This window comes from Propithecus coquereli, unplaced genomic scaffold (assembly GCF_000956105.1).
Source record: "Propithecus coquereli isolate 6110/MARCELLA unplaced genomic scaffold, Pcoq_1.0 Scaffold72, whole genome shotgun sequence".
Taxonomy (NCBI): domain Eukaryota; kingdom Metazoa; phylum Chordata; class Mammalia; order Primates; family Indriidae; genus Propithecus; species Propithecus coquereli.
Genome location: NW_012153285.1, coordinates 5371060 through 5392753, shown reverse-complemented (window position 1 = coordinate 5392753; position 21694 = coordinate 5371060). Strand labels below are relative to the sequence as shown.

Here is a 21694-nt window from a genome sequence, read left to right as displayed (position 1 = left end):
AATAAACATGTCCATGGAGGAATGAAGACATGCTAATTTATGAAAAAGAACTTTATAACATATAATTTGCAAATTCATGTGTGAACACACCCACATATTTATATTTGGCTTTTGTAATAATCTTAAAAGATACCAGCACATGATATGGTATACAATCTACATCATGATGTCAAAGAGAAAGAAAGAGAGAATCATTCATGTTCTTTAATGCCATTCAACCATACGCTATCAATGTTGGCCAACGGCTCTTTAAGACTATTTAACAAAAATGTACATATTTTATTATAATTTCATAATCATGACTCTTTGATCGTCATCTCTTCTATCTCTTTGAAACAACTAACAGGATCATCAGACTTTGCTTATTTTATTCAAGTGTGGACAGGTTACGAAAGAATGACCAGATAAATCAGAAGAACATTTTATTGGTAATCCTAGTACATCAACTAGTAATTCTCAGCAATTTCATTATTATGATTATTATGATTCTTTCTATTATGATTATTATGATTCTTTCTACTCCCACGAGAGCCATGTCACAGTCAAGTGTCAATCAGTAAGCTACTTACACACATTTTAGTCTAGTCATTGGAGAGCAAATCAATGTCAGGGCACAGCACACCACGCCCCTTTCATACGGAGAGCCTCACAGTCCTCTGAGGTCCTGCGGGGACTTCTGAGATTGCTGCTATTGCTGATATCAATAACATAATACAAAGAGTGTAAGATGATCACTGAGTTTTCCTGCATGGCTATTATTTTGTGCAAAAGGGAAGAAAATTCAGCAGAACTGATTCTCTGACTGCCTGATGCTGTCAAGTCTTACATTTCCATTTCTTGTAATTTTATATAAAATGTTAGTATATCACATTTTCTCTTTGGGGCCTTCCTGTCACTGACACTTTTCCTCCTAGATCTGTTCCGTACTGCCCTTGCAGAGGATGGTTTTGTGCTGTGGCAGCCTGTCTTTTGGAAACAAAATCTGCTCTCTCTAGTGATAGCATGATAGAGGAAAGAAAATACAATACAGGGGTGATCAAAAAGATAATCTACACTCCAGTTAATTTAGTTACAGGACTTTGGAGGTTGGCTGTGGGCAAGAATATCTGTCCTTTGTGAGGAATGTTTTTCTTTCTAGCAAAATCAGGTGAACATGATCAAAATGTTATTTAAAACACAGAGCACTCAGCAAAGCTTCTCTCTTATAGTCAAGAGGTAAGAACAACTGATAGATGGTACGGTGGTAAGACTGTAAGTTGGGAAGAGAGATGGCTGGGGCTTTGTCCTGGCTTTTCTTGCCACGGGGGAAAGCAAGGAATCAGTTAAGAGAAGTCAGCAGCGAAAAACAAACAAACCACACAGAGAAACAAGGAAACCCAAGACAAAAGAAAAGATGGTGGCAGAGTAGGATTCAGAGATTTTCAAAAGTAACATCACAAAAATCGAAGCTCTTAATTTAAAGAATGTCTTCTAACTTAAGTTCAGAAAATGTCAATTCATCTTAACTTTTTAAAGGCACAAAGAAACTTTCTTCTTTAGCAGATGATGGACACTAGACACCCTAATTAACCTTCTGCTAAAAATCAATGAAAAATATTGTATTAAAAAATCCACAACCTTTGTAATTGCATTAATAAGCTATCAAGATAATAAGAAATACCACAGAACAAAAATTCAATGAAAACAGGAACCCAGAGAGGTAAAGTAGAACACATGAGTCAGATTTTGCCTTATGGGCATTTTCCTAGCCTGGTTAACTCAAGCTTTTAAGTTTCTCCACAAAAGCCTAAATCCAGGGCCTGGTCAGCATGAGCAATCTAAGGCTCCCCCCTCCTCCACCATCCCCAGAGAATCACATTCTCAGTTTCAGAGTGAACTTCATTCTAGTGTTCTAGAAGTTTCCAGAACACTGCTAATTCTTCTAGAACATCTAGTTCCAGAAATCTTCTCTCCCTATAACCCTCCATACCTCTCCATAGATTGTACCCATCTCCCTGAACCCTTCACCTCCCTTTAAGGAAATAATCTCTCTTAAACCTTGGAACAAATCATCTCTGAGAATCCCAATCACATTCCAGTTCTCAGTTGGGGTTGCCATTTAAATTTACAATAACTGGGTGCTCTGAAAAATCTCAAGCTAAAAATTCAATGTTGTCCCAGGCTGGTTGGGTCGTAGGCAGAAGTAAATGAAAACGCTCTCTGGAAGAACCTACCTTCAACTGAGCCTGAAGTGCCAAGAAACATGTAAAAAATTTATGAACACACTGGAAAATAAGACAATTAGTGAGAGCCAACAAAACAAATCTGGGAAGACATATTAGAATTATCAGTCACATAATTTCAAACACTGGAAAGGACTGATAATATAAGTAAAGAACAAGAGACTATAAAAAAAAATGGCCAAATAGCAGAAAGAATGCCCTGTACAACTTGTAGAAATAAAAAAAATAATTAAAATAAAAAATCAATGGATGTGTTTAAAGCAGATTAGTCACAGCTTAAGGAAAGAAGAAAATAATTTGTGCATACATCTAAAGTAGTACTAAGAGAAAACTGACAGCTTTATATTTATGTTAAAAAAATGTTAAAAATTAATGCTGAGCATTATATTTAAGAAGTTAGAAAAAGAAAGGAAATGGTCTCTATGGAGAAACACTAAAAGTTTATTGGGAGATATTAAGTAACTGAAAATATGTTCATGGAGTAGAAGATTAAATATTCTAAAAGATATCAATTCTCTCCATATTAATACATGTAGAATCAGTACAACTGCAATCAAAATCCTAACAGGTTTTTAGGAGTTTGTTTAAGAATTTGAAAAACCGAGCCTAAAATTTAAGTGGAACTGTAAAGGCCCAAGAATTTAGGACAAAATCTGAGGTCTTGTTTCGCCAACTGTGAAGATTTACAAAAGGTATCAAAATTAAGACAGTGGTGTAGGGATAGACAAGTAGACTAGTGGAAAGAACAGAGCCTGGGAAGAAATTCACACACAGAAGACATTTGATTTATGACAAAGATGTGGATCAGTGGAAAAAGGAAAATTAATGCCAGGACAATTATAACAATTATGTATCCACATGGAGAAAAAATGAACTGACCCCTACCTCACACCATACCCGAAATAAATTCCTGGTGGAACAAAGACCGAAGTGTGAAAAGCAAAACCTTAAAAGATTTAAAAGAGAGTATGGGACCAAAGAAGACATACAAATGGCCAACACGTATATGAAAAATGCTCAACAATCGTCAGGGAAATGCAAATCAAAACCACAAATGAGATATCACCTCACACCTGTTAGGCTGGCTATTATAGAAAACAAACAAAACAAAAAATAACAAAGTGTTGCCAAGGATGTGGAGAAACTGGAGCTCTTGTGCACTGTTGGTGGAATGCAAAATGGTGCAGCTGCTTTGGAAAATAATATAGAGGTTCCTCAAAATTTAAAAATAGAAATGCCATATGATCCAACAATCCCATTTCTGGGTATCCATCCAGAAGACTTGAAATCAGAATCTTAAAGAGAGATTAGCACTCCTATGTTCATTGCAGCACTACTCACAATAGCCAAGCTGTGGAAACAACCTAAATGTCCATGGACAGATGAATGGATAAAGAAAATGTCGTATATACATACAATGGAATACTATTCACATTTTAAAAAGAAGGAAATATTGTCACATGTGACAACATAGATAAACCTGGAGAACATTTTGCTAAGTGAAATAAGCCAGTCACAGAAAGACAAATATTGCATGAGTTTTCTTATATGAAGTAAATGAAATGGTCAAATTCATAGAATTAAAGGGTGGACTGGTGGTTGCCAGGGGCTGGGGGGAAGGAAAATGGGCAGTTACTAATCAATGGAATAAAGTTTCAGTCAAGTAAAGCGAGTCACCTCTAGAGATCTGCTGTATAACACTGTACCTTTAGTCAACAATAACATTTTGTGCACTTAAAAATTTGTTAAGAGGTTAGATCTCAGGTGAACTGGTCTTACCAAAATAAAACGAAATGAAGTAAGAGAATATGGGAGAATTATTTTCATTACCTCAGGGCACAAAAGAATTTCTTAAAGGAGATATAAAATAAAATACACATGAAGGAAAAGATTCATAAATTTAACTACTTTAAAATTAAGATCTTCTGTTTAGCAAAAGACATAAAAAAGCATACGAAAAGAAAAGCTACAGAGCAGGAGAAGATATTTGCAAACCATATACCCAAGAAAGAACCCCATCCAGACCCACAAAGAACTCTTACAAATCGAATAAGAAAAACTAAAGCCAAGACAAACCTAACTATACCAAACAAAAAGAACCCAGAAAACTCAACATAAAAATGGGCAAAAGACTTGATAGGAATTTCGAAAAGGAAGATATCTAAGCATACAAACATGCATACATCTTTACTAACCATGTCTTTCATTTTCTGTAGTCTGACATCTGGGGCATTGCTGACCTTGCAGGGACTGTCTTTCCAGGGTTAGCCAATTCCTAGAGGAAAAAACTTACCCACAAGCTTGTTTTTCAAATATAAACCAACCAACTGGAGCCAACAACCTCTCTTATCCGGCTCCGCCACTCCAGGCCACTATTACCCTGCTCTCATCACCCCAGGGCCAGGTAACAGACAACTCGGGATAGCCTCTAAGCCCCAGAGCCTGCTGAAATGATTCAGACTAGCCACCCCTGAACCCACTTACCCTGTCTCACTGTTCCTTCCTGTGGAAACTACAGTGAATTCCTCACTCTCCCTCTGCCTCCTGACAGATCCTGTGGCTTCCCCGTGTGGCCTCTGGTGCTGTGGCATGGCCCCTTCTCTTGGGAACTGTGGGTAACACTATCTTTTCAACAGTAGCTGTTTCCTGATCTGTTGGCCTAACTCTACCTCAAATTTCCCATTAATACACTATGTTTTAAAACAGCATCTTCATCAGTAACCAGAGAAGTACAAATTGAAATCATCACTGGATACCATTACACACTGACGATATTAGCAAAAATTAAAATATTTGATAGAATCAAGTGTTGATGAATATGTACAAATGGAAGGCTGATATGCTGCTGGTGCAAGTGTTATTATTACAACTATTTAATTGTATTCTTACAACCAATTGTTAATTGTATTATTACCATTGTATTATTACAACCATTTAGAAAAATAGTTTGGCAATATGTAGTCAAGTTGAAGACATGACTACTCCTAGGTATATATCCTAGAGAAACTCCTGTACATTTGTAGTAGGAGACATGTTCAAAATGTTCCTAACAGTACAGCACTGTTCTTAATATAAAAAGAAATACCTCACATTATTCATCAAGAATGGAACAGATATATACAATGGAATATTATTAATATATAGTGGTAAAATAAAACAATTATAACTGCATGGAAACTGTGTGGATAAATCTCAGGAACGTAATATTAGTAGAAAAACCTCATGAAAAATATATATAGTATGAGTCCATTTATAGAAAGACCAAGAAAATAGGAAAGGAAATAAGAAACTGTTTAAAACACAAACATACAGTGGTTTACCCCTGGGGGTTACGTAAGACAATGGGATCAGGGAAGTGCAAAAGTAATGATATGTCCTTTTTTCTTAAACTTGGTGGTGGTTCCAAGGGTTTTCATTGTAATATTTTTTATACCCTACACATATTTTATAAATATTCTTTTGGACCTACTGAATTTTTTTTTTATTTTTTTATTTTTTGAGACAAGGTCTCACTCTGTTGCCCAGGAGGAAGTGCAGTGGTGCAATCATAGCTCACTGCAGCCTCGAAGTCCTGGGCTCAAGTGATCCTCCCACCTCAGCCTCCTGAGTAGCTGGGATTACTGGCACATGTCACCATACTCAGCTAATTGTTTTTATTTTTTACATTTTTTGTAGAGACAGGGTCTTATTATGTTGCCCAGGCTGGTCTTGAACTCTTGGCCTCAAGTGATCCTCTTGCCTCAGCCTCCCAAAGTGCTGGGATTACAGGCGGGAGCCACTGTGCCTAGCCTCTGCTGAATTTTTAATACAAGCACTTGTTTATAATCAGGATATAAAGACAGGTTTTATAATAGCATGAGCACAGGGCATACCATCTTCGCTGGTGTGGGGCTCTGTCCCAGCATCTTGGTCCACTTCCTCCAATGTACCATGCTCACTGTATGGGCTGTCACTGTAGAATGGAAATGGAAATTCATATGAAATCAAAATGGAGAGACTCTGGAATGGCAAAAGAGTCACTGGATAGTCGGTCAATGGAACGCTGGCATTTCTGTTGATTACCTGGTCCTATGGGTGTATACATATATATATGTGCATTCATCTTTGACTAGGTTATTTTACAACTCGATAAAGACAGAAGTTAACTTGTAGAAAACTGATAGCATTACAAATAATTCTTATCCATAGAAATACAAATACAAATTGAATTCTGGTATAATTCTGTGCAATTAAGTATTGCCTTATGGATACACCCGTTTTTGCAAATTCATTTCACTATCCCTTTACTATATTATAAATTGATGGTTCTTTGACTTCTTCTTTGAACTGCTTGTAGCATCTGTACCAACTTTTCTTGACACACGTTCATTTTATATCTATATGAAAATCATGATTTTATCCCTTTTCAAAACTTATCCCTAACACCACCACCACCTCTCCTCAAATGTGTGCCAATAAATGGAATGCATTGGTCTCTAATACAAACCTGATGTCACCACAAAAACCCATTTATATTTGTGGTGTTGGGGGTTGAGGATAACTTCTATATTGTTATGTTTCTGCACAAAATGAGCAATACCCTTACAGAACATTATGTTTAAGAAGATGGACATAGTCAAGCTTATGTTTCTGGCTGCAAGACTATCATAGGGTTTTTACCCTGTTTGGAAAGAGTAGTGACCATAAAACGTCCTAGAATATGATACATCAAATGATATTGACTAGACGTCTACATACTTGCTTGTTGATAAAATGAACACGACAGCAGAGTTTACTGGTGTAGCCCTAATATTTGGAAATGCTAAACATACCTTTGACATTGGGTCCTAAAATAAATATGACTATGAAAATAAAATTACGTATTTCAGCAGCACTAAGTTTTATTCATTTACCTTCCCAGAGCCAGGCTCAATCAAGACTTTGTACATAATAAGTACTCAAGTAAATAATAAGTACTCAAGTAAATTTCTTTTTGTTTTTGAGTCAGAGTCTTCCTCTGTCATCCATGCTAGACCGCAGTGGCATCATGATAGCCCACTACAACCTCAAACTCCAGGGCTCAGGTCATTCTCCTGCTTCAGCCTCCCAAGTAGCTGGGACTACAGGCACACCCAAGTCCAGCTAATTTTTCTATTTTTTGTAGAGATGGGGTCTTGCTCTTGCTCAGGCTGGTCTCCAACTCCTGGCCTCAATCAATCCTACTGCTTCGGCCTCCCAAAGTGCTAGGATTACAGGCATGAGCCACCTCCCCTGGCCTCAGGTAAATATTTTTGAATTGAATTTCATGTGTAAAATTGCTGGATATACTATGGAACTTGAGGTTTTGAACTCCTGGCCTCAAGCGATCCTTCTGCCTTGGCCTCCCAAAGTGCTGGGATTACAGGCGTGAGCTACTGTGGCCAGCCCTCTTTGCTATTTTTTGTTGACATACAATAGTTGTATATATATTTGGGGTATATATGATATTTTGATACTTGTATATACTGTGTAATGATCAAATCAGGGTAAACAGAATATCTATCACCTCAAACATTTATCTTTTTTTTTTGGAGACAGGGTCTCTATCATCCATCCAGACTGGAGTGCAGTGGTGTTATCATAGCTCACTGCGGCCTTGAACTCTTAGGCTCAAGTAATCTTCCTGCCTCACCCTCAGCCTCCCAAGTAGCTGGGACTACAGGTGCACATCTGGCTTCAAATATTTTTCTTTGTGTTGGGAACATTATAATTCTTCTCTTCTAGCTATTTTGATATACACAATGAATTATTGTTAACTGTGAATTTTTTACTGAACTGTAGAATACTAGAGCTTATTCCTTCTGTGTTTTTATACCCTTGAACCAACATCTCTTCATCCTCTCCTCCTTCCCTTCCCAGCCTTGGGTAACTGCCATTCTCTCTACCTCCATGAGATCCACTTTTTTAGTTCTCACATATGAGTGAGAACGTGTGATATTTATCTTTTTGTGCCTGGCTTATTTCACTTACCATAATGAACTTCATTACTGGGTATATATCCAAAGGAAAAGAAATCAGTATATCAAAGAGGTATTTCCACTCCCATGTATGCTACAGCACTATTCGCAATAGCTAGGATATGGAATCAACCTAAATGTCCATCAACAGATGAATGGATAAAGAAAATATGATGTATATTTATACAATGGAATATTATTCAGCCATAAAAAAGAATGAAATTCTGTAATTTGTCGCAACATGGATAGAACTGAAGGCCACACTGCCATATTAAAAGATTTTTATCCCAACAATATATTAATATGATAAATTTCCTCAAAATGATCTCTACTACAATTGGTTAGAATAATATTTATTAGTAAGAGTGAAAATGAACATAAGTAAGAATGAAAATACATTTGGTTGACAGGCCTCCTGTGAAATGAGAATTTAAAAGTATTTTATATGGAATCAAAACTCTCTGATTCAGAATTAAAAATGAAATCTGTCAATTCAATCACTTATCTTTTCTTGATTTAATGTAATAATAAAAATGAATATAGTTCTATATAACATCAAAACCTTTATTCTCTACAGAAGCCATGATAGGGTAGATTTATCTAAAAAGATGTAATCCTTGGGTAAAAGAGAGGGATGAACATGAGTTTCCATAATGAAATTGAGTGGTGCCATGGGTCTTAGTATTCTAACTTATCTCAAGTGTTACTGCTTCTTCTTCTTTGTTTCTTTTCTAAATTGGAAGCATTGGTGGCTTATGAGAAATTCTTTTTCCTAAATAAATTGGTATCTGTATTTCCACAATTTTGTGGGGAGGGAGGAGGACTAAAATTGTTAGACTTACCAGTAGTCATCGCCAGCCATACATTTCTCATAAACAGGGCCCTCCAGCTCTTTTGCATCTGGGAAAATAGTCTCATGGTGGACAATGATGGTTTTGACAATTTCATTCACGTGAGCCTGGCAAGACACTTGATCCTGTATTTCTGGGACGGGCATCAATGTTGGGCCAAAGCAAATGGCCAGGTTATAGGGGTCCATCATGTTCTCATCACTGTACTGTGAAAGACTATACAGGGAAGCAAGAAATGAATTATAAAAAACACGGGGGAAACAGAAAATAGATGTTTAATAAGATACCTCATATTCTGAAAATGGGGATCTAAAATATCATATTTGGCTTTTATTATTATTAATAGAATAAAATGATATCCCATCCTATTTAGGGAACTCCAAAGATAGTACAATGACTTATGACCTGCAACTATTTAGGAGCTGAGGGGAATATAAGTAATACTTGTTTAAGTAAGTGGCATTTTTCAAAGTCACGAGGGAGTTTAATATAATATCCTCTACAATGGAGACCAGGGTCGAGTGAGTGAGTTTCATTTGTAAACCTTATGGTCAGGCTCTAAACGCTGCTCAAGCAAATTTGGGAGAGACAGTAACGTAAAGCTTTATGAATGTCTTTAAAATTGTCTTCCCACTACTCAAAAATATCTCAGATTTTAGTTTTATCCTATAAATCTGGAAGAAAGCCTAGAAGAAAACAAAGTACCTTTTCTTTGTAAGTATTCAAAGGAAGTAAGTAACAACTCCAGGCTTTATAATCTACTTTTGGGTAAAACTACCAACACGAGGTGACAACCGGTGTCTCAAAGGACATCATATGTGCAAGAGAAGGGGAAAAGAATCTTTAATTCTCTTAATTCCATCTTAGGCTGGCAACCTTTGGGAGAGATTTCCAGTTGTCTAGTACTAATTTCTAAATTCAATCCAATGGATATTTGTGAAATATCTTCACAGGTGACTCAAAATAAACCAGCTCTTTATTGCTATGCCTCTAACACAAGGGCAAGTTGCTGTTCTTGGGAGAGTTTAGAGACATTATCTTTCAGTGTATAGAATGTCAATCTTGAAAGGAAATGTAAAATCCAGGTGAACAGATGACAAATGGAAGGAGAAAAAGGAGACTCAACTACCTTTGTGAGATGATGACAGATACAAAGAACCTGAGCTATCACATGACATACTTTACCCCTTTTTCAGAAATAAGATAGTCTAGAAAGTAGAAAATACAAAAGCATAATTTTCGTAGCTAACATATGTCCTTCCCTTCTGCCATTTCTCAAACATACAATCTTAAAAAAAAGTTCACAATAACAGCAAATGATCATGTTACGGATCATCCTGAAAGTGAACTCATCTTGAAAATGGAGATTCAGAATAAGAACGATCTAATTTTCAAAAGACACACTTCAGCTCAGTGGGGAGAGTCACAGTTAATCTTTCTGGATCTTTAATTCAGTGCTGGCTTGAAAAGCAAAAAATGTTATTTTAAAGTTTTGATTTTACAATAAAAAACAATAGCTAATCTTTCTTTCCCAAATCCCTGTCCCAGGCATCCTGCCCTAGAGGCTGGGCCCTTGCGTCTGCATGAAGGCAGATGCGGGCAGCTAGGGGGCATCCACTAGAAGTAATGCCAGCTGTCTGACCCATGGTGCATCTGCCATTCTGTTGAGGTGCATGTTGAGTTAGATTCAGGGGTTGAGAACTTTCTTAATTAACAGACTGCTTCCCTAGTCCATTATGGTTTATTGGTTCACAATGGGTTTTGCTCAGGTGTGTCAAGAAAATTTGGTAGGAACAGCACGGAGAGGCCCAGTGGGAATGCAAGGTACACCATCGTAGTGGGGTTCGGACAAAGGCAAGCCTCTGAATTTTTACCACTGCCTGGGTGACCGGGTTTATTTAAAGGTAAAAACGTACAGCATCTAACCTAAACACAGTTTAAACCCATCTCTCTAGATACCACTTATTTCCAGTGTTGATTTCTGTGCACATGGGTTCCCACTGTCATTTGTGAATGTTTTGGGCACTTCAGGGTCAGCAGTAGAGTCCCATTCTATATGGTTCCCCCCCAGCATTTTCCTACTGTATGATGCTTGGCTCCTGGGGTCAACCTGAGAGGGTATGATTTCAGGACTAGTCAGAGGGATTGTAATAAATCTCCATGGCTTTTGAGAACTCAGAACGTTCCGTGAAATAGAGAAGAGAAAATATCCCAACTTCATAAAGGGAGGATCCACGCGAGGATGAGAAGGCTTTGCCCCAGGCTTATTCAATAAGTTGACCCCCTCCCCTCATCTCTTTATTTCCAACTGCTTAACTGAAATGTTGAACAGTGAGGGGACTCTTAGATAGAACTTGGGGAAGATGTTCTTATAATGGAGCCCATATATCAGGAAGTAACATAACTGAAAATCCATTTGCCTAAATTAAAAGAGTAAAGTTTCTTTGAAAATAATGAGATTTTTAAGATTTCTGTTACATTGTTTAAGAGAACATTTTAGAATTATTTTCTTCTTGACAAAGTCTCATTACGGTGAATTTGTAGGAGTTGTTTTTTGGATCTGTGTATACGTTTCACCTGTGATTTCTCTCCATTCCTGACTATGACATTAAAAATCACAGACATTTTCTGCACTGAGCAGCTGGTTTACATCATTTTGACAAAAAAATTCATGACATTCATTCTGGATGGAAGTTGGAAAAACACATATTTCACCGAAAAGTATTATTTTTAGTAGTATTTGAATATTTTTGCTTTTATGGCCACAATTTCTGCATCTGGGGTAGAGCTTTCATCTATCATACAATGACCTTGAGCTGCTGAGGAAAAATGTATCTTCAGTCTATATTCAATCTTTTTCTCTTGAACTCCATTGATAAATGGAAACCAATGTACATTGTACAGGATCCAAGAACAAGGAATTCGGATGCAGAGCATTCGAGTACTTACTGATTGAGGAAGGCAAAGAGGTACCTCATCACGATAAGGACCGACCTGGGCAAGGTTAGGAGGAGTTTGCGGATGTGCAGCGCCCTCTCATAGAGATTATCTATTCCTACAGACAGAAGATGACATGGTCAGGGGCCTTTCACGTGCCACACTTACAGCAGAACATTGCAGTGCACATATTACAGGTACACATCTGAACATAAACAACACCTTGCTCTTGGGTGACACGTAATTGTAACCAACACAGTGAATAAGTGATTGGCTTGGGTGTACCACTCTGACCCTCACTGTTTTCTCTGATTTTCATGGTATTGGTCTTGGCTTTGAGTAATTTAGAGTCTTCTAGATTAAAAAATCATTTTTCCCTTGCTGCTTATTCTAAAATTTGCATCTGATATGGTTTCAACTCCTTTTTGCTCCATGTTAACAAAAGTAGAATTCTGGGACACAGCACCCCTCCTCCAACCATTATGCAATGACTCATCGTATACTTATTTGTTCATTCTATCATCCGGGGAATGTCTCATGTTTTGAATCTCTCTTTTCTCAAAACTACCATAGCATTTTAGTTATATGATTTTTTTTCCACCTTGTATTCTATTATTTCATTAACTTTTAAACAAATACCTTAGGACTGGGGTTCAAGCACTGAGTTAAGCATTAGGAATACACAGTGATATGATTTCCTCCCTCACAAAACGTACACTCTGTTGTTTATAGTTATTTATTTCCTTATCCTGTCTTCCCTGTGGGATGGTGAGCTTCCTGATGAGAGGAGTACCTGCGACTTCCTAACATTATTTTACCTCTTTACTAGGAATATAAATTGTCCGAAATGTCTCAATACTAAAGTGCTTGTAAACAAGAACAAAAAGGTTACTACTTTTACCCATACTTTTACGATTATTTGCATAATCGTATATATATTTTACAACACATTTTCCCATTTGTTATCTAACTTTATGGGAATAACAACACTGTGGAGTAGGTAGGGTGCACACTGCCATCCCCATTTAACAGATTAGGAGGATGAGACCTGGGTAAGTGGCCTACCCAAGGTCAACTGGCTAGAAGGGGTATAGCCGAGACTAGAACCTATGTTTTCCATTTCACAGGTCCGGTTGTCCTTCTTGGATCTCAAAGTACGTTTATAAAGTACATCTTTGAAGACACCCAAGAAGCATACATTTGAGAAAATATTTTTTAAAAAAAGAGTTTGAAAACATTTTTGAAGTTTCCTATAGTTTCATATCATTGTATTTGTTCTTAATTGCTCTTGATATAGTCATGCATCCTACTTGAAAATTCTCAGTCCTTAGCTTCTGACACCATAGTCAATTAATTCTCCTTAATTTTTTTTTTTTATCTTCTCCCACCCACAAATGTGGATATCTCTCAAAAATTTCTGCCTGGTTCTCTTCAGTGACAACCTCATCCAGTTTCAAGGTTATGAACATCACTTCTAAGATGGTATCTCTGCTTCACTTTTCTCCCTTATATAGGAGAGAAGTCCTGTTTCTATCTCTGGATATCTCATGGATAATTTCCTAATTGAAGTCTTCTATTATTTCTAAGTTGGAACATCGTAATACTCTTCTAACTCAGTTTCCCTTTCCAATTCCTCTTAAACCAGTGGTTCTTTACTTCGACTTGGATTCACTTGGGGAGACTAAAAACGCAGATGCCTTTTTTGCAGCCAAGGTTGATAACCACTGCCTTAATTACTCACTTCCCTGGAATCTTGAGTGCTAACCCCAGCTGCTTTCCACCTATTATCAAACTGGGCATTTTATTTTTCCCTCTGCACAGCTGAAAAGGTGTGAAAAATGTATTAGGAATATTTCTAACCACAAATGAGTTTGCAAAACAACCAATAATTTATCAGGATTCCTGGGAAAACATACTTCCATCCCTGCCTTGAAGTATGCTACAGTTGGAACTCTGGTTCTGTCATCATTTAGAAAATGCAATTTCAGAAACTCTTTAACCAGAATACAAGTAAAACGTTATCATGCAATTAACATTCCTATAAAATTTTTATTCTTTCAATGTAAACATATAATTAATAATAGTGTGAAACAGTGTGATGTTAGCAATATTGAAGTGGATATACTATATTCTGCCTTTTTATTTGTAAAGTGTTTCAAAATGAAAAAAATATAACACTACAAACAAGACAGGTTAGGGTCACATCTATTGAGTACAAGTACTTTGTTTAATACATTCTAGGCAACGGTCTTGATTTTTTTCTTAAAGAGGAAGATGCTTTTTTAATTTTTTTAAAAAGTTATTAAACAGGTTCATAAATTCACTGAGGCCACAAGAACTCAAAAATTAACTTATCAACATTTAAACCCAATTCAGTCCCAGAGTCCCAGTAGGATCAAAATATGTCCCAGAGTAAGCTGTTTATCTTCCACGACAACTTCGTGTGACACTTGGGAACCCACTTTGTACAGAGAGGAAAGATGAAATACCTACAGATGAAATGATTTTCAAGTCATTGAGAATTTAATGAGCAGGATTTCGTATCTATAAATACTATATATTTATAACAGCTGGATTATTATGTCATATCAGAAATTCACTGGTTAAGTTTATTACCTGAAATAGCTGATTATTTTTTTTAAAGTATGATGTTGTTGTTACTTTCAGTTAAAGAGTAAAAAGATGATTTAGCACACCTGTACCTAGAAAGTCTATCTCTAAAAATGAAAATTTAAAAAAACCCTCAAAGGTAAAATTAAACATATTATGATCCATTCTTCAAACAACAACAAAAAATTTCTGCCATTATTTATTAAGGATCTTGGATGTTTCAAGAGTTAGGTCTCCTGATTCTCCAAGCTAATCCTCACTTTAAAGTTAAAATCAATTATTAGGGACAGGATTTTAGCAATTTAAAGCTAGTTTTGGGGTCCTAGAGTTAAAAACAAAAGTAAAGGGAAGGAAAAGATGTAAAAGGAACCACTCTTACTGCCTTATTGACAAATCACTCTAGAGGCTAGAAGAAGAAGACATAGGCATTACTTCCAAGAGGTTTAATCTTAATCCAAGATCCTCTTGTTTCTATTTCATAGTTCTAAACACGCTCCCTCTACCTCTTAAAGGTAGTTTCAAATTTTTATTTAAAAATAATTGGGAAACAGATATTTGTACACCAATTTCATAGCAGCATTATTCATAACAGCCGAAAGGTGGAAACAACCTAAACGTCCACTGACAGATGAGTGGATAGTGTATATGTAGTATATACATACAGTGAAATATTATTCAGCCTTGAAAAGAAAGAAAATTCTGACACATGCTATGGCACGGATGAACTTTGAAGATACTGTGCCGAGAAATAAGCCAGACACAAAAAGACAAATAGCGTAATGATTCTACTTATGCGAAGTACGTAGAAAAAGCAAATTCACAGATAGAAAGTAGAATAGACGTTGCTGTGGCCGAAAGGCGACAGGGAGATGGGGAGTTACTGTTTGATGGGTACAGAGTTTCTGTTTGGGAAGATGAAAAAGTCCTGGAAATGGATAGTGGTAATGGTTGCCTAACACTGTGAATGTACTTAATACCACTGAACTGAATACTTAAAAATGGTTACAATGGTAAATTTTATGTCATTTATATCTTACCCCCCCACACACACATACACACAAAAAGAATGAGGGGGCCTGTGGGATGCAAATGAAAAAATTTTAGGAGAGAAAAGCAAAAGGAATAGAAAAGTGATACCAAAAGACTAGATAAAATTATGTGAGGCAGACATATGTTCTCACCAACTGTAGTAAACATAAATCAAAGCAAAACAGAATTGCTGGTGTTCCTCAAGTAGCAGCAAGTCTCTCTGTCTCAAAGGCCTCAAAGACCATGATGGCTGCGAGCAGGACTCAGAATTTTACCTGGTTGGCCACTCAACAGGCTTGCAGAGTGCATCCTGCAGGAGCTTTGCTCTGGGACAAATGACTCATTTACTCTCCTGAGTCCAGTTAGCGGGTCGAAATTTATGGTTGCTACTGACACTCTGATTAATGTGCATTCCTAGCTGGCTCCGAGTGTGGCAATTCATGGTCTTTCACAATTTTATGCTGGATGAGAAGATGGATCTTTTCTTCCTCTCAGAAAAGTTGTCAGGGAGGAAAACCAGTATTTCATTTGGATTTCTTTTAAGCTGTGCTTTGTTTCCACAATTCAAGAGCTCACGTAATTAGGTAAAAGTGGCATTCATCCAATCTTGATCACATGCTCAAAGCTCCCTAGGCTAATTTATGTTCTTTTCTCAGCAAGGCAAGGCTCTCGTGTTAGTGTCCCAGCTTCCCAGCATGGGGGTTTGACAGCTCCATGTAAATGTATGTGAAAAATTCACCCACAAAAACACAAGTTACTTCAGAAAATACCAAAAAGTTCAAATGACCATTACTCTGAAAATCCCAGTTCTTCTGTGGCTCTATTTGCAAAAGTATTTGTTTGCCAGAAAACAAATAATAAATCACAAGATGCAAATTTATCCTTAGCTATGAAGACAAGGAAGGAAATTCCTTGTGGCCACATTTAGAAACTGTTTATTTAACAGCGGGCACACCAATATGTCTGAGCTCCATAGCCCAAAGATGAGCATTCAAGGTGAATGTACCAGTTCTAGGGCATTTCTAGGTTCACTTTAACAATACCATGGTGTTAATTGTGAGCGTGATAGCGTATGTGCATGAATGAAAGGGAAAGAGAAAAACTGAGGGATGTTCTAGTACATTTGGATGGATCTTAGCCTATCCTTGAGATGAATTACGAGTTGCTCTCCTAAGTAAAAACTGAAATGCTTGGAAATCTCTGTAATTAACTGTACATAGACTGACTTCTGTGAATTAAACCGTTCCTTTCTCTCCTTATTAAATAACAGCACTATAGAAATAAATACATAAATGTTTCTTCTTCTACTGAATTATCATATTAAGGTTGGTAAAGAAACTGTGTCTTAGCCTGTAGAACTTTTACCTATTCAGTTCAGACACTCAGTCTATTAAATATTTTTAAGGATAAAATAAATTGTAAGAACATTATTATAAGGCATTAAAGAGGAATTTAGAGTTAAGAGAGAAAACCACCATGTAGGTCAATAAAACTGAAAGAATTTTTAACAGTGAAACATACATTAGAGTACCAGGCAAAGAGTTCAAAAGCTTTTTTCATGAAACAATGAAAATGGGCAAATAGATTTATGTATTAAGAAGTTCATCAAAGTATTTGGTATAATTGCAAAATCACTGGAAACAATCTAAATGTCTAAAACTAGCTTATTTGTTACATAAAATAGAAATCATTATATGGTTGCTAAAAGCTATATTTTGAACATATATACTTATACGGGAAAATGTTAATAATATCAGTAAGCTTAAAAAGTGGTTTATAAAGAGCCGGTATGACACGATATAATTTTTTACAACAGCTTATTGACATACAATTCATATACCACATAACTTACTCATTTACATGTACAATTCAATTATTTTTAGTATAGAGTTGTGCAACATCACCTCAGTCAATTTTATCTTATTTTTTTTTATTAATTCCTCGTGGAGACTTGATCAATCAATTTTAGAACACTTTAATCAACTCAAAAAGAAACCTCATATCCATTAGCAGTAAATTGGTATGATACAATTTTTATTAAAAGTACATAGGAGTGGTATATCCATAAAATGGAATATTATTTGGCAATCAAAGTAAATGAAGTACTGATACATACTACGACATGGATGATCCTGGAAAACATTATGCTAAGTGAAAAGCAGTCACAAAACATCACATATTGTATAATTCCATTTATATGAAATAGCCAAAGGCCAGATGGGCACGGTGGCTCACACCTATAATCCCAGAACTTTGGGAAGTCAAGGAGGGGAGGATTGCTTGAGGCCAGGAGTTCAAGACCAGCCTGGGCAACATAGTGAAACCCCCATTTCTACAAAAAAAAAAAGAAGTTAGCCGGGAGTGGTGGTGTGTGTACCCGTAGTCCCAGGTACTTGGGAGGGTGAGGCAGAAGGATCACTTGAGCCTAGGAGTTCAAGGTTATGGTGAGCTATGATCATGCTACTTGGGCAACAAAGTGAGACTCTGTCTCTTAAAAAAGAAAGAAAGAAAGGAAGGAAGGAAGGAAAGAAAGAAAGAAAGAGAAAGAAAGAAAGAAAGAAAGAAAGAAAGAAAGAAAGAAAGAAAGAAAGAAAGAAGAAATGGCCAGAACAGGCAAATCTACAGACAGAAAGTAGATTAGTGGTTGCCTAGGGCACGGGGTGGTGTTGGTTATGGGTAAATGGGAAGTGTTGCTAATCAGAGTTTCTTTTTGGGGTAATAAAAAATGTTCTAAAATTGACTGTGGTGATAGTTGCATACTCCTGTGAATATACTAAAAACCATTGAATTGTACTCTTTAATGGATGAATTATATAGTATGAGAATTATATCTCAATAAAGCTGCTTATTTTATAATTTTATATTTATAATTTTTCTACAGTGATCACATATTAACTGCATAATAAATAATTATTTTTAAAAAGCACTGATGCCTATTTGATGATTTTAAGTAATTATTGTTACTTTTTTAGGGTACAATATGGTATTATGATTATGTTGTATATTAATATACAACATAATATTTGTTGTTCGTTGTACACAAAATGTGTATATATTAATACTATTGGTTTACCCTGGGGAGTGGCATTATGGGGAATAGTATTTTATTCTCTGTGCTTTTGTGTACTTTTCAAGTACTCTAAAATGATTACATGTTAGTTTTGTGATAGGAAAAAATACCTCCCTAAAAAAACTTGCCTCATATCCAAATAGTCACCTAAATAATAATGTGTAATGCAAAATGAAGTGCAAATGTTTCATCTGGGCTCAGAGCATCGAGGCAGCCAGGAAAAGCCATGAATTGCTTGACTGGCTCTTCTAGAACAGGTCATTTGAACTTATGTCCTAGGGAATCTCAAAGCGATGGTACATGAACATTCTAGAAGCTGCCCAGACTTTGTGGGTATAACCTGGAGTAGTCACAAAACCAGTCATAAAGTGGATGGTTTTAAAACAAAACAAAACAAAAGAAAACAAAAAAAACCCACAAAAAAACAAAACAACCCTTGGGTGAGAAACTGAGAAACTACCAAGTGTGTCATTTCAAATTTATATTGCATCCGATTTCATCATGTCTTCATTCAGATAAGTAATTTTTAAAAAGAAAGTTATAGTAAATTCAGGAATGAATAGTACAAATTTAAAAATAAAGAATGCTAAGGTAAATTCCCTTTTACTACTTACATTTGTAAGCTTCCAAAGCATATGGTCATTTAGGGGTGTGAAGCATACACATGGCCAGATAATAACGCCCCCCACAAAAAAAAACTTTCCCCAAACAATCCAAAAATAGGTAAGCAAAAAGTAGTGGGGACTCCAGAGACTTATGTAAACTCTGAGAAAAGATGAAGAGAGAAGATTCTTCTATATGACATAACTGTCACATGAAATTACCTTAATAGAGAAAAACCCAATTATGGCAATGCTTAAGATGACAAGCGTACAAACAATCTATCACTCAGATCTTTCTTTCCCCTAAAATTTCTGAACCTTTATCATATACTAACTTATACTGCATTTACTTGTAAATATTTTATGCCTCTTAAATGCAAGAATCAAGTTTTTTTTTTTTTTTTGAGACAGAGTCTTGCTTTTGTTGCCCGGGCTAGAGTGAGTGCCGTGGCGTCAGCCTGGCTCACAGCAACCTCAAACTCCTGGGTTCAAGCGATCCTTCTGCCTCAGCCTCCCGAGTAGCTGGGACTACAGGCATGCGCCACCATGCCCGGCTAATTTTTTCTATATATTTTTAGTTGTCCAATTAATTTCTGTCTAATTTTAGTAGAGACGGAGTCTCGCTCTTGCTCAGGCTGGTTTCGAACTCCTGAGCTCAAACAATCCGCCCTCCTCGGCCTCCCAGAGAGCTAGGATTACAGGTGTGAGCCACCGCGCCCGGCCAAGAATCAAGTTTTTGAATCCCCAGAAAGTTTTGCACATTATAGGCAATTAATCAACTCGGTTCAAATCATCAAAAGTTTGTAATGATGTATTATGCCATTCTCAAAGAATTTTTTGAAAATCTAGGAAAAATGCAGCTATATCACGGTCACTTTGGTAAAAGAAAATGCTTGCCTAGAGAGAGATTAATAATATTCAAGAATCCTCTCTTTTTTAAGAGGTTAGATTCTAGAGGAAAAGGGCTTGTTATATAAAGAGGTTGTTAGTGCCAATATGTGTTCTTGAAAAACCTCCCATTCTGCAACACTGTGCACTAAAAATAACAAGACTTATGGGGGAAAATAGAGTTGGGGCAGACTGCTCAACATTTACGAAACTTTATAACTACGGCACTAACAAAAACATTAACAACCCTGTTTGAAATACTAGCACAATTAAATCTGTACTGGCACGTGCACCTAGAATCCTTTGCAGCCTTAAACCCCTGCTCCTGCTTCTTCCTTCAAGATGTAGGTCCTAGGGGGCATTCATTTCCAATAGAGATCATTTTCATCAAAATTAATCCAAGATTATTAATCCAGTGATTTCCAGTCTATTATTTTAATACAGGGGTAAGTGTTTTTGCAGCTTCTTCGTTTGCACTTGAGCACTGCAGGTATCACTTGCATGCAAGAAAGATACTTCTGTGGATTTTCTGTTTTTTTCCTTACAGTTTACATATTTGGTAAACCTGACTCTAATTGTGAGAAATCTTGACCTTGATTGTTACAAAGCATTTCATGTTCTGGGAAAAATCATGTTGGGACCAATATAACTTCTGGGTTACACCAATATTTCTAAATGCATGTGAAGTAATTATGTCAAAGAAACTCATGTTTAGCAGAACAGACAAGATCGGTAAGTAACCCAGGTATTGGCACATGTGACCTGAATTTATAGTAGGGGCAGTTGTAACAGCAGCAATGATGATAGCTACCAACACTTCTTGAGGCTTATTATGTACCAGGCATGACGTTAAATCCTCTGTATGGATTATCTCTTTATTCTTCACACATGCAAGTAGGTGAAGAAACACTATTTAATAAGATTAAACATTAATCTTCGCTCAAATTTACAAAGTTGATAAGTAGTGAAGCTAGGATTTGAACCTAGATCTTTCTGACTCTATGGCCTCAGTCATTAATAACCACAATGAAATAATATTTTTCATCCCATTAAAGTGTGAAATGATTCTATAATGGTAACTGACAGGGTGACTCAAGGCTCTTTATCCAACTGGTACATATAAATGTTAAAGTTGATATGATATATGGACCTAGAAAACCGCTAAGCATTGTAGACTACTTATTATTTTTCCAGACTTCAGCTTTCTGGCTAGGATATGAGGGAAATCTTTGGACATGGCCAAAGAAGAATTCCAGAAGTGAGACACTTCCTTTTCAGTTCTTTCCAGCTGGGTCATAGGTTTGTCGTGATGACTCAGGCTAGGCAAGGGCCTCGGAATGGACATGCAGGCATACTTCTAAATTCCACACGGGACATCTGACTGGGGCGTGGGGCCGGGGGTGGATTATGACCAGGGAATTCATACTCAACTACAGCCAGGACTTTAGGTGCGGATGCCAACAAAAGAACTTGTGGTGAAATCTTGACTCTTCATTTCAATTTAGATTCA

At 36.6% G+C, this 21694-nt stretch overlaps 1 protein-coding gene across 2 annotated transcripts in view; it reads right to left on the bottom strand.

Annotated features, from left to right (window-relative positions):
- The window catches only part of SRGAP1 (SLIT-ROBO Rho GTPase activating protein 1), a 279045-nt gene that overhangs the window by 9850 nt on the left and 247501 nt on the right, over positions 1-21694 (bottom strand). For both annotated transcript variants that reach the window (XM_012661554.1, XM_012661555.1), the window contains 3 exons: positions 11998-12103; positions 9040-9264; positions 6095-6174 (listed from right to left, as the gene is read on the bottom strand). In XM_012661554.1, the coding sequence (XP_012517008.1) occupies positions 6095-6174; positions 9040-9264; positions 11998-12103 (411 nt within the window). The remainder of the gene's footprint in view (positions 1-6094; positions 6175-9039; positions 9265-11997; positions 12104-21694) is intronic.